The 14,284-nt window shown below is 37.7% G+C and overlaps 1 protein-coding gene across 10 annotated transcripts in view; it reads right to left on the bottom strand.

Moving 5' to 3' along the window:
• Window positions 1–10,446: 10,446 nt before the first annotated feature.
• The window catches only part of DAB1 (DAB adaptor protein 1), a 1,264,232-nt gene continuing 1,260,394 nt past the window's right edge, over window positions 10,447–14,284 (bottom strand). For all 10 annotated transcript variants that reach the window (XM_032297127.1, XM_032297126.1, XM_032297131.1 and 7 more), the window contains one exon: window positions 10,447–13,787. Coding sequence is in view for 1 of the 10 variants with exons in the window: in XM_032297131.1 (XP_032153022.1) it covers window positions 13,743–13,787 (45 nt within the window). In the remaining 9 variants the exon portion in view is untranslated. The remainder of the gene's footprint in view (window positions 13,788–14,284) is intronic.

The raw sequence follows: 14,284 nt of genomic DNA, 5'->3' as shown, positions 1-14,284 counted from the left end.
CGGTGATCACTCCCGCTTCTTAGAGAGGGTCACAAAGGAGTGTAAGGAGTGCCAGCAGCCAGGTAGGTGGGCATGAGAGCTCCTCACCAGTGCTGGGACTCAGGCACTTTATTAATATTTAACAAACACGAAGGTAGAATTTACCACATTCTAGGCACTTTACAATTGCTAGCTCGTTTATGCCCCATTACAGTGCTAACCTCATGTCACTTTTATAGACATGTATATGTGTAGTCACCCAGGCTGGAGTGCAGTGGCATGATCTCAGCTCACTGCAACCTTCGCCTCCAGGGTTCAAGTGATTCTCCTGCTTCAGCTTCCCGAGTAGCTGGGATTACAGGCGTGTGCCACCATGCCCAGCTTTTGGTATGGTAGCTCAGAGACGTTAACTCACCCAATGTCTCAGAGCTACTAAGTGATAGACTGGAATCCCTGTACTTTCCTATAGGAACATTGTACCTAAATTTCATGTACACACAGGTACACACGTTTATCTGTGTTGATCTATGTGTTCATGAGAGATGTTCTTTCAAATCTACAGTTCGGTGAAGAAAAACAAGTTGTATATATTGCATAATACTATTTAAATTTTTTAAAAAGCAAACACCTATAAAATAAAAACTATGTATGTGCGTAGTAAACATTTGTGAATGTAAACACCTAGGAGAATCTGAAAGGCACACTGAATGGATAATTGTTTGTCTCTGGGAAAGAAACTAGTATAAAAGAGCATGGTCAACAGTTTTCTCTGTAATATTAATATTATTATATTAAGAATGTGTTTATGGTCATGGCATAATTAAAAATACATTTTTTAAAACAAATGGAAAGATAGGGTTGGCAGCGTAAGGTTAGCATAGAAGCAGACGTGAAAGTTTTATAGATATATATATATATATATTTCCTTTTCTTTCTTTCTTTCTTTTTTTTTTTTTAGATGGAGTCTCACTCTGTTGCCTAGGCTGGAGTGCAGTGGTATGATCTCAGCTCACTGCAACCTCCACCTCCCAGGTGCAAATGATTCTCCTTCCTCAGCCTCCTGGGAGCTAAGATTATAGGCGCGCACCACCACACCTGGCTGATTTTTGTATTTTTAGTAGAGACGGGGTTTCACCATGTTGGTCAGGCTGGTCGCAAATTCCTGACCTCAAGTGATCCTCCTGTCTCGGCCTTCCAAGTGCTGGAATTACAGCCGTGAGCCACTGTGCCAGGCCTACATTTTATATTTTCTAAACTTTTTAATTTTTATATTTACTAAAATAAAGGGTGCATACTAAGTAAACAGAATGTTGTTGTTCCTTTGCAAGCTGTAAATTATAAACAATAGCCTTCGTATATTGACATAGATATGCTTCCTTTGATCACAGCATGGCTTTCATGGGTGAGGTGAGGTTGGCAATGATGTTGCTATAATTTTTGAGAAGAAAGGCTGACTGTGGTTGGGAGTAGAAATCTCCGGGCCTTCTTCCTTCTCCAACTCACTGATGGCCATGATCTCTAAAATGTCTCTGTTTTTCAGGGCTGAGTTTTGTGTCTCCTGAGTTAGCAAACTCATTGGCTGTGTAAGGTGCATGAGAGTCTGGTCTTCCCCAACTCATTTTCACATCTCTTTTGAAGCATGCATAAAGTGCAAGGTGCTTGGTTTTTTTTCTGATGGTCTCTTTGTGCCTGTTTAAGGATGAAAGTATGTCATTCAAACCTTGTCCAAAGATCAAACTCCCTTTGAGGAAGGGATTGATGGATTTCCACTGACTGCTTTATCGGTGCGGTTTGAAGCTTAGAGAGAGAAATTGCTTAAATGCTTGTCAGTTTTGTTTCTGATCCCAAATTCTCTTCTTTTTTTTCCAACATACTGTCACCAAACAACCTCATCTAGTTCAATGAGTAATTTCCATTCTGGCCTTAATTAAGGAGTCAACTTGGAGTAATGATTGAGAACCTGAGTTCTAGAGTCGGACTCTGGGTGTCAATTTCAGCCCTTCTGAGTGCAGCTTCTGTGACCTGGGTGCTTTCTCTCTAAGCCTCAGTGCCATTCTTATAAAATGGGAACAATAATTGTTTAAACCTTACAAGATTGTTGTGAGGATCAACTGAGACAATCTAAGTAAAGCATTTCACCTGGTGTTTGGTAAAAATTAAAAGCTCAACAAATATTACCTACTGTTATGACATCTGCATAGCATGTATCACCTTTATCTAAAGGTAAGATTTGGAGATAGCTTTGTTCCAGCAGGTGGGGTTTGGATATGGCTTTATCATCTCTACTCAGAACAGGTCTCCTCCTGGAACCACAGCCTTCCTTTTGGATCCTGGCCACGAGAGCCCATTCTTAGTAACCATGTTTCAATTCCAGTAGGTGATGTCCACACCAGTGCTGCAGGAAGTCCTTCCCAGGGTGCCAGTGGACCTGCCTGGGGTTCTGACAAGCATTTTCAGACCAGGCCCCCTTTCTGTGCGGCACTGGATCATCTCTCTGTCTTATCAGGCTGTGGTCCTGCTTCAGATCAGTCCTCAGTCCACCAGAAATCACAGCCGGACCCCATGCTGGGCAAGGCTAGACCTAGTTGTCCCCTCCCCTATCTGGCCTGTGACAAGCCCCTTGTGTCTCTTCACCTCTGCACAGCTAGTCCAGGAGTCCACCCCTTATCCAGCTCACAATTATCTCTATCTACCAAGCACATTTTCCCTTTTCCACCAGGCCTGTTCTTTCCACCTTCTCCTTACAATCAGGTCTTTTTATTTTTTCTTAATAACAAAAGTGTCATTGTTTCTTAAAACAACACTTATTTTTTTCTGAATAAAAAAAAGAGATAGCTATTTAGTACAGAATAACAGGAAAACATCACACATGTATCCCAGAACTTAAAGTAAAATGAAATTAAATTAAAAAGAGAAAAACCAGAAAACAAAATTTAAAAATTCAGTGCACAGAATAAAATGGAAATCATGTATAATTCTACTACCTGGATTTTTACAGTTTTTTTCTATGCATATATGTTACTATATATATGCATAGAAATATCACACAACCAAATTAGAGTCACCATGTATACATGATTGTACACTTTTTTTTTGAGACAAGGTCTGGCTCTGTCACCCAGGCTGGAGTGCAGTGGTGCTATCTTGGCTCACTGCAACTTCTGCCTTCTGAGTTCAAGCGATTCTCGTGCCTCAGCCTCCCAAGTAGCTGGAACTACAGGAATGCACCACTACACCTGGGTAATTTTTGTAGTTTTAATAGAGATGGGGTTTCATCATGTTAGCCAGGCTGGTCTTAAACTCCTGGCTTCATGTGAACTTCTTTCCTCGGCCTCCCAAAGTGCTGGGATTATAGGAGTGAGCCACCACATCTGGCCTGATTTTATACTTTGTTATATTGAATGATTACAAAAAAATAGCCTGAGAAACAATGGGGTAAAATATAGATTCTACAACGGTTTAATGGCTGCATTCATAAACATTCATAAAATCACACTGATTGATGTGGAAAATAAATGTAAGAGACGTGGTCTCTGTTTTCAAGGAGTATATCAGTGATCATGTAGTCATAGCATCCTATTCGATGAATGTAATATTTAGCCTGTTTTATATTATTTGAAATTTAGATTTGTAGTTTTCTCTATTACATACATAAAAAGTGAAAATGTCTTAATACATATTTGTTCAGTACCATGCAAATTCCCATGTTTTAAATTCCAGTCTTATATATGGAATTGTCATGTTGAATATTATGTCCTTTTAAAAATATCTGACTTAAAAATCTTTGAATCAAACACTCAAAGTTGTTTGAGTGCCTTTTTCCTCATATCCTTACCAACACAGATAATCACTTTAAAATTATTGGTAATCTGATAGGCAAAAGTTATTTTGTTTCAACTTGAAATTTTTATTATAAAAATTTGTAGATTAAGCCCCTCGCATTGGCTCACACTTGTAATCTCAGCACTTTGGGAGGCTGGGGCAGGCAGATTACCTGAGACCGGAAGCTGGAAACCAGCTTGACCAACATGGAGAAACCCCATCTCTACTAAAAATGCAAAATTAGCCAGGTTTGGTGGTGCACGCCTGTAATCCTAGCTACGCACGAGGCTGAGGCAGGAGAATCGCTTGAACCCAGGAGGCAGAGATTGCAGTGAGCCGAGATCACGCCATTGCACTCTAGACTGGGCAACAAGAGGGAAACTCCATCTAAAAAAAAAAAAAAAAAATTGTACATTAAAATGCTTTGGGGCTAATTAAAAATATTGGAAACATAATGTAGGTAGTAACATAACATTTCAAATAGCATGTAAGGTATAGATTAAGTTTGTTTTTTTCCCCCACCCAGGCTCCCACACTCCATCTCTGGAGCTGAAGTCTCTCATTAGCATGTACTTGAACACTGTTGCATGAGGGCAAGGGCTTTGTTTCCTCAGCATGTAGAATGATGTCTGGCACAAAACAGGCACTCAATGGATACTTATTAAATAAATAATCACTTTCCTGAATACAGTAATGAAAATTTTCTACATATACATAAACACCTACATGCATACTATTTTATACTTCTTATATTTTTAACAAAAATGGGAACTCACCACGCACACTATTCTTAAATATCTCAGCATTGTTTCATATAAGCATACTTAGACTCCTTTCACATTTTGAAAAACACTGCATAGTACTGCAATTTAGTTAATATGCTTCCTATTGATGAAACATTTAGTTGCTTTACGTCTCTAGCTATTATTTATGGACCTTTCTTCTTCAGGACTTGTTTGCTCTTGTTCTTTACTAATTTTTCTATAAACTTTTTCTGTAAAGCTTTCTGTACATTTAGGACAATAAAACTTTGTTTATAATGTATGTTGTAAATATTTTCCTAATTTCCCATGGCCTTTTAATGTTGCCATTTTTCATATAAATTTTTGTTATACCTATCCATATTTTTATAAATATACATTTTCTGCATTTGGTGGATACTTTTGAGGACCTTTTCTACCCCATATGAATATTCACTAATATTTTCCCATACTGTTTCATGTATACTTATGTTTAATATTTAATGTATACGGAATTTAATTACCCAGGTAATATGAGGTAGGAATCTAACATTTTCTAGGGGTTTTTGTTATCCTAGTTCCATTTATTAAATAGTGTATTTATCCCTGCTAATTTGAATATATTCAATCATATATTAATTCTTTATTTCTGTACTTTATATTCTGTAAACCATGACTAAGTAAATAGAATAAATCATAATTAGTGAAACCAAACATTTTGAATTATTTTGGATTTTTGAGATCTGATCTGATAGTATAAATTTATGATCATGACATTGAATTTTTTTCTCAGATATTCTCACATTCTTATCTCTTTCAGATATGACTTAAAATATGATTGACTATGAATACATGATTGAAGTTATATTATAAAATTGAGATAATTGTTGCAGTAAGTTATAAATTAATTATGGAGAGTTGGAATTTCTCTTTCAATTTGTTCTGTTACTTTATGCCCATCAACAAGTCTTTGTAGCTTTATTCTGTTGTTTTCTTTTTTCATCTAGATCTTACATCTTCAGTATTAAATTTATTCTTGAGTATTCTCCTTTTGTTACTATCATTAATGGAATCTGTGTAAGTTTCCAGTAGGGTTTCTAAAAGGTTACTTAGAGCAATATAAAAAATAATGATTTTTATATATTCATTTTTAAAGCAGCAACCTTAGGTAATTCTCTTATTTGTTCTTATCACTTGATAGTTCCTGTTAGAAAATATTTTCTGCAAACACTGATAATGTTCTCATTTTAAACACTTGATTTCTTTTTCTTGTGTTAGTGCATTGCATTGCCTCAAATTTCAGAGCAATGTTAAATGACAGAGGTAAGAGCTGCTGCCTTGACCTCCATCTGATTTTAACGGGCTACCCTTAAGTTTCACTGCTAAGTTCCATATTGGCTATTAGTTTGAGGTAGATGTTCTTTATCATGTGAAGGAAATTTTACTATAATTCTAGTTTCCAGTTTGTTTGTTGAAGAGGATAATGAATTTTATCAATGACTTTTGGCATCCATTAAGATGAGACAGTCTCTCTTTAACTATTAATTACATTCCAAAAGTCAACTTTATTTGGTCATGGTTTACAGCTGTGTTTAAAATTTAGGAACGTCTGATTATCCATTGAAAAGATTAGGATATAATTTATATTACTTTTTTGATGTTCTGTTATTCTAGATTTTGATATGAATCAAGAGATTGTTTTTTCTGTTATTCAACAGTTAGATGAGCATCATTTTGTGGTTCTTTTTGTTTTTTTTACAGCCACTCCAGGAATATCATGTGCATTGGCCCTGCTAGTTCTGCTAATGCTCTTCCCTCCACTACCATTGCCTCATGGTAAACTCCCACTTGCTTCTTAACACCCAGTTGGCCCATCAACCCTCCTATATAGCATTCTCCCACCACTCCCACGGTATTAGCACGTCCTTTATTCCAGCATTAATTCTACTATAGTTTACTCCTCTATTAATCTGTTTCCCCCTCTAGAATCTGAGCTTATTGAAGCAGGGACAGTCATGTATGCATTTTAAAAAATCCTTAATCTTCAGTGCTTATCAGAAGATCTAGCACATATCATGTTGTTAATAACTCTGTTAAATGAGTAAGTCCATAATGCATTTTTGCTTTAAACTTTGCCTGGGAGGAAAATTTGTATGCTGTTTGTGTATACTTTTTTGCCTTTCTTTGATAACAAAATAGAGAAAGTATCACTTACTGCCCTTCTTCACACCTGAGAGAGTTACTGAGCCAGGATAATAGTTGGGCAAGGATAAGGTGAAAGTGATAAAAAATCTGTAATAGTGATTAGACTTTCTTTGACATTAACAATAGGTAACGTGCATTGAGTGTTTACTACGTTTCAGGCGTGAAATTATCAAATTTATTTCTCATAATAGCCTGCAATTTTACATGTGATTAAATGAATTTTTAGAGGGCTTAAGTGACTTGTCTGAGGTGAAACAGCTGGCAAGTCAACGACTTTCTGAATTCAGAGTCCACTATCTGGAAACTACTCGATATGGACTCTCCAGTGGAGCTAGTGTGCTCCACTTAAATGAGAAAAGAAACAAGTGATATGCTGAGGGTGAAGATTTGGTTACGTACCTTGCTTCTTGGGTTTTGCTTAAGAAGTTTAGCACCCACCAGGAAGAAAGAAAATGACTATTTGCCTCCTTGACTTTTGCATCATTTGTCTTTCTTCTGATGAAAGTGGGGCTAATCAATGAATTAGGGTTCCTTCACTTTTAGCCTATGCTATGTTGCTTTATCTTCAAAGCATAAACATGGGCTGTGTGATGGCTCACCACCTTTCTTGTTCCTTCTGTGAAGGTCTGAAAGGGCACAAGACAGGTAAGAGGAAATTAGTAACTCCATTGCTAGATTTTTGAGCTCATGGCCCTGAGCTACACGTGAATGACTTTGACCTGTAATCTGAAATGAGAGTGACTTCAGGGTTCACCTCCCCCACAATTCCACCCCAAAGGTGAGGCACGGTGGAGTTGCTAAAAGCACAGTATGAAGAAGGACGTCTGGCATTTTACTGTTGACAGTGCGCCAGCTCTATGACTTCCTGCTGGTTCCCAACTCCAGGCTGTGACCCCCAGAGTGAGTGACAGAAGTGGTAAGAGGTTGTTCGGAAGATTAAAGACCCAAGTCACCAGAGGCTGCCATCTAGCAAGAATATTTAGATATTGTCCACGTGGCAGTCATTAATATTCTTCAGCAAAGAGTGAAAAGAAACCTTGTTCAAAAAAGGCTCCCTCTTCAGATCTCTGTACCTTGGAAGGTAAAGTGAATGCAAGGGTTTTGTTTTGAAATTAAATATTCATTGGATTGAGTTAGAGCTATTACTATTCTTGAGAATAAAACCGGATATTTCCTTTGTTTTAAAATAACTACAGTCAGTTTACATAAGAATCCGTTTCTGTACTGAATCAGTCAAGGTAAGGCATGGTGTGATTTTTTTTTAATATAATAGACACAACAGAGAAATGAATGCAGAAGGGCTCAAGTATTTTTAGAGGGTATATGAGCAATTTCACTTCGCAGAAGACCTGTCAGAAAGAAGCATCATGGACTAGAAGACAGAGGCCAGGGATCCAACCCCGGGAACTGTGACAGCCTCTGGGTGACATCTTTGGCTCTGTTAATTGATAGCTGTTGTGAAACATATCTGAGTTTCAGTTTCCTAACCTGTGAAATGGAGAGCATATTCTTTGCCTCTTGGGGTTCATGTAAAGATTTGGAAATGATAACTAGGAAATGAGCGGCAGGGACAAAGCAGGCGCACAGCGGTGGCAGGGATTATTCCCATTTTCACATACATACCGAGACTGGTCACTAATGGCTGGGAAAGCCATTTATATCTGTTTACACTCTCTCTCTCTCTTTTTAATTTTCCAGGTACCGTTGCTCACATTTCCCTTGAATTTAAACATCTTTTAAAAGCTTTCAAAGCTTTGAAGGTTGATTTCAGTGAAACCTGTTTTTATTCTAGGCGTTTTTCCGACTGTCATTCTGAGTAAAACAAAAAACATTTACTGTCAAAACAACAAGGGCTTACTCTCAAGCACAAAATGAAAGCAGATATGTCTGCCTGATTTATTTTGGCATCCACCTAGCAGTTAAATAGGACACCTTTTAATTTGTTACTTCTTTAAGATTCATTTAGGTTGGCAAAGTAAATCCCCAGGGCTTGGTTTCAGCTAAACTTCAATGAGTTCTATAAAAAGTTTATTTGTTATCACTCAGACACACAAGCTTTGAAAGGTACCAGTTAAAGATGGAACTATGTATTTAGCAGTGTAAGATAGTAATGTCTAATGGATTTTTATTTTTACTTTGAATGGAACTTAAAACTCTAACTTATTACCAAAGATCCACTAGCAATCTGAGAAGAGACATAGAAAGTCAATGTAGAAGTATTAGGTTAATAAACTTCTGTAGAACTATTTCAAACAGTGAATATCCAATTATTTTAAAATTAAACTCAATTATGAGTAAAGAGGCCAATATTCAAATATCAACTCTGCCATTTGCTGACTGGGGAAGTTACTTAATCTGTCTGAATTTCAATGTCTTTATCTATAAATTGGGATGATATTTAACCCTTCCAGGTTGTTTAGAAAATTGGCGGAGGCAATGGACACAGAGCAGCCAGCACCTGCATGGCACATACTAGTTGTTCAACACGTGCAAGTCACTGTTTTTATTAAGAAATACTTCCGGCCTGCTGTGTTGGCTCTGGCCTGTAATTCTAGCACTTTGGGAGGCAGAGACGTGTGGACCAGTTGACCTCGGGAATTCAAGACCAGTCTGGGCAATATGGTGAAACCCCATCTCTACAAAAAATACAAAAATTAGCTGGGTGTGCATGCTTGTAGTTCCAGCTACTTGGAGGGCTGAGGCGAGAGGATTGCTTGAGCCGAGGAGTCAGAGGTTGCAATGAACCAAGATCACGCCGCTGCACTCCAGCCTGGGCAACAGAGTGAGATCCTGTCTCAACCAAAATGAAACAAAACAAAACGAAAACAAAAACGTGTGCAACATTTTCTAACAATTCAGTCCAGGATGTTAGCATTTCTTACTGTATGGAAGTTGTTTCTTCAATCTGCTCCAAATTTACTTTGCTAGAATCTAAGCCCACTTTCTCAACGTTAGCAATAACATCTGTTTAATAGCTTCTTTAAAACAAGGCCAGATTGAGGGCTTGTGTTTATGCAATCATTAACAAAACGATTCTTAAACAGTGGTGATTTTTTGCATCTCAATGACCTAATTATAATCTGGCTATTTGATTTAGTTACAAAAGGAAATAAAAATCACACACACACACTCAAACATATGTATACAGCACCCACATATATTCATTTGTTTGTGTTCTTCAATACAGACAATCCAGACCTTTTTATTTTGGTGTGGAGTTTGAGGGGAATGTAAAGAAAGATAAAGGATTCCTTCTTGAGTCCCTTAAACAGATGACCTTAAAATGAACGATGGGGAACTTCTTGACAGTCTAGATTAATCTCGGTTTTCTAATCAATAGTTTAATAGGCTTTTTTGTTTTGTTTTAGGGGAAGACATAATGGGCTAATCCCGGAGTCTTTCCCAGTTTTGAAAGTCCCATGCTAAATGCGGTCCAAATACATCTACACAGGGTTTGCTTTCCTTCTGACAACATCCTCCTTCCTGTCTGTGGCTGCTTTTCCAAGCATAGCAAGCACTTTAATTCAACTGAGGGCTGACAAACTGACCTTACTCCTCAATGAAGCTTGCTCTTTTTAGCCCACGGCCAGGAGAACAGAGGCTGTCACTTGGCCAGATGGAATCTTAGGTAGAGCAATTTCCTCTTCCAGTCCAAGCCTGAATATCCAGTGGAATCTTGTAGAATAAAGCCAGGCTAAGGTGTTGTTCTCAAACATGTTTATTTGTAACAGTTTTACATGGTGTGTTACAGAAATTAATGGAAAATTTCTAAAAATTTTGCTGTTCTGTTGAATGCATTGTACATAAAGTTAAAAATAATGTGTCCATATATGTTAACAAACTGTCATCTGAGGTAAAGTTAAAGTAGGTCTAGAAATGTACTGCAACAGTCATTTTCTCTTTCTCATCTTTATTAAAAAAATATGTGTCAGAACGCAGAAATTGAAATGAACCAAACCCACAGAGTAAACATTTGTTTAAAAGAAGGTGCCCGGTACATTACATAATGGGGTTTCAGGAGACACTGGGATGAGTACAAGCTATCAAAAACGTCTTGCGGCATGTAAAGATTGAAGAGCTATGGAGAATGGGGACAGAATGACAGGTGGCGTTTCCCTGGTTTCAAAATTTAAAGTGACAAATTTAGTGCTAGTGGAGGATGAGGAATTAACAGTTGTACACATGGATTTTTTATTGATTTAACCAGAACTGTGCAGACTCCCCACGGTCTTTTAGTATTGGCACCTCAGCTCTTGCTTGGAAATTTCACTGTATTCCTGGGACAGGATACGCTGGTTCCGGGCTCACCAAACAGTGCTTGGAAAAACAATCAGAATTCTGCCAATGAGAATAGGGATGGCAGTTTAAAAATCTTGACTTTATTTCCCTCGCTTTAATGCATCACTTGGGCATCTTCTTTAAGTTCACAGCCAGTTATAGTTTCAGTCATGTTCAATGAAGGAGGACAAGTCCCCCGGACTTTCACCTTCTACTAGAAAAGTAAATCCAGATGGTATACCTGAAACAGCAACATCAGCCAGAGTTCACTTTGAATGTGTCAGAAGCAACCCAAAGAACTGGTATAACGGTGTGATGCTGCAAGACAAATTCAAGACAGCCATATTGAGGGAGAAGATAGCACCACTTGTTTAGAATCAAATCATGGACAACAAAGAAATTGAAGCAATTTCCCACGGGAACTGCCTATCTTATCAGATCCCCAGAAAACACAATTGAACTGGTCATCAAACCTTTCCCATCTTCCCCTTCATGTGAAAGGGTTACCTAATCATAAAATGTTTGCTCATTCCTCGAGAAACCCCGCGGACCAACAGGTGATAGCTACAGAGGGAGGTAAACAGCCCTTCTCACTTTTCTGGTTCTTCGGACCTTCCACATTAGGATGACATTTACATATATTCTTGAACAGACATTTGGTCAGTTTATCTAACTGAAAAAAAAAATTAGACTCCTGTGACCTGATAGTGTAAAATGTGGGCTTTAAATGAGAACCATTACCTTGATGTATCACTTTTCTCTTTGTGAACAATTATGCAATCATTTTCAAATCAATCTTCCAAATCATTTTAGTTTCTATTGATACAAAGAACCAAATACAGGCCTATTCAAATTAATCATATCAATGGAAATTCTACTTTTCAAATCTCAAAACCAAGTAATAATAATTATCCCCAAATCCAATTAATCACATGAATCTTAGAAGTTTTCTTCTTAGTGTTAAAACACTAAATTCAACATACTATAACTGCATAGGAACATCAGGAAAACACATTTGACCTGTATAACAATTCTCTGTAGGGCAAAAATATATAGATTCTTTATGAAAATCATGTGCTAAACATACGAACCGAACACTGCACTTTTTGTCTCATAAGTGTAAAAAAAGGAAGCTTAGCCTCTTCTGTTTCACATACAAACAGTCCAGTGATTTATATGGGGGTAGGTGGGAGTGGGGAGGTGGGAGTGTTTCAGAATCTGAATTCTTCAGAATGTGAATTGTCTTTTTCTTGTGTTGCTTGTAGGGCGGGAACTCTTGTGGAAAGACTAGATGACAGAGTCACGCGCTCCCTTCCCGTTCACTAGCTGCTGATTGGCCAACTGCTCCTGCCAGCTGTCCCTGCACTCCAGCTTCCTACCATATGCTCCAGAATAATATCTGGAAAGTGAGCCCCATCCATCAAGTTTGTCACACCTTGCACTCAATCTGCTACCTTCTCTACAGTGTAATGGCATTATTAAAAAGCATTTTCATTACCATTTATATTTACAAAAAAAAAATGACAATTTTTTTTTCATTAGAACTCCTTAAAGCCATTTCCCTTAAATATTTAAAGAGTTTAATGGTAAGGTTTTTTTTTTTTTTCAAGTTATAAAATAAAAATCCCATTTGAATTTTCTGATGTACAAAAAGAGATAGAGATGAACCATCTGGACCACGGAATCAGTTTGTTATTCTGAATATTTATGCCACCATTGTTCCATTAGAAAGTTGGTTTTTAAGATCCAAAACCACATTACCAGAATTGTACCAGAATTATTTGGCAAATGACTTTTCTTTGAAAATGGCACGTGGAGAAGACACTTGTCTGCATAGCATCACAGCAGCAAGATATCGGAAAAATAAAAAATATTTTATTGTACTTAGAGTTTAGAGCTTCTTAGGAAATCAGATGCATTTTTCATCTTTCTCATCAATGGGATCTGATGTCTTTTCCTACTCACAGGATGAAGGTTCAAACTGAAAGCTGTCTTTCTTCACCAGGATGCAGAATAGCTAAAGGGTTGTTTTGGCAACATTCTTGATCATAATGAATAATCAACCACTTATTTGTCTTGTAATTTCAAGTTAATTCATTTCATTGAGGTGTTTTTTTCTCCCCAGGTAGATTTCTTCACCCATTTCTAAAAAAAAGTCAAAAGCAATACAAAAATTTGTACACATTAATTTTCAAACATGACAAAGAAAGGAAAGGGGAGAAAATGGCAGACCAGGCTCCACGGAGTGACAAAAACACATCATCCTATGTCAAAAGACTTATGGATGATGATATTGTGATCACAGAAGACCCTCATTTTTGCTTAAAGAAGTCAGTTCCAACCCTGTTGTAATCCTCTGATGCCTGTCACTCCAAATTTGGTATCTCTACCGTGGTCAACAGGTAGAGAAATAAAAAGAGAATTAAAGATTTTGCACAGTGGGTTATCTTAAACCCAGCTACGAGAGCTCAAATATTTGTTGGGTAAGCATTTGCTTGATTTGTGATTTAATGTTGGGTGGATCTTTTCATACTTTTTTTGTGTGCTGCCATGGATATCTGCCATTAGTTGCCAAAAACGCTTAGCTCCCTCTTCTGAGCGAGTTCCACTGGGCAATCATGAATTTCTTGTGGGATGAGGTGAAAGAATACAAGAGAGCCTGTCGTGATGCTGATGTCCATGCCAGTCTTGAGCACCTGCCACGAGCTCGCATCGATGTTATTTCTTAGGTCTGTTGATCTGTGCGTAGAGAGGCTCCGGCTCCTGTGGATAAAGGAACAAAGTGAGGCCTGCCCTTTCCACTTGCATGGATTTTCTGAGACAGCTTTGGGAAAGGGGGTTTAAGATTAAACAGAAAAGTGACAGCTCATGATGGATGACCTTAGGTTATTTTTGGAGTATTTGATCAGGGTGCATATTATTTTGGCAACATTTTTCTCATCCAAAATAACTATGCACTCCATTCTGCCTTTCGCTTTCAAGTTGGGACTGATTGCCCTGTTAGGGAAGTAGCATGGTACGGTAGGGAGAGTTAGCAAAGCCGTGTCATGTGGACAAGATGCTTATCCTTTCTGAGTCTTGGTTTCTCCAACCACAAAATAGGAATAATACTGTTTAACCTATGGGGTTGTTGAGGGAATTGCAGATTACATATGTAAAGTATCTAGCACAATGCTTGGTAGTCACAGAGCTTCAGAAAATACTAACAATTACCATGAGTCAAGCGGACATTTTTCCAAGACATTTTCATAAATGTCCAC

This window comes from Sapajus apella, unplaced genomic scaffold (genome assembly GCF_009761245.1).
Source record: "Sapajus apella isolate SASKATOON/1434 unplaced genomic scaffold, GSC_monkey_1.0 scaffold36, whole genome shotgun sequence".
NCBI lineage: Eukaryota > Metazoa > Chordata > Mammalia > Primates > Cebidae > Sapajus > Sapajus apella.
Note: the sequence above shows the minus strand (reverse complement) of the source record. Positions and strands in the feature narration are given on the sequence as shown.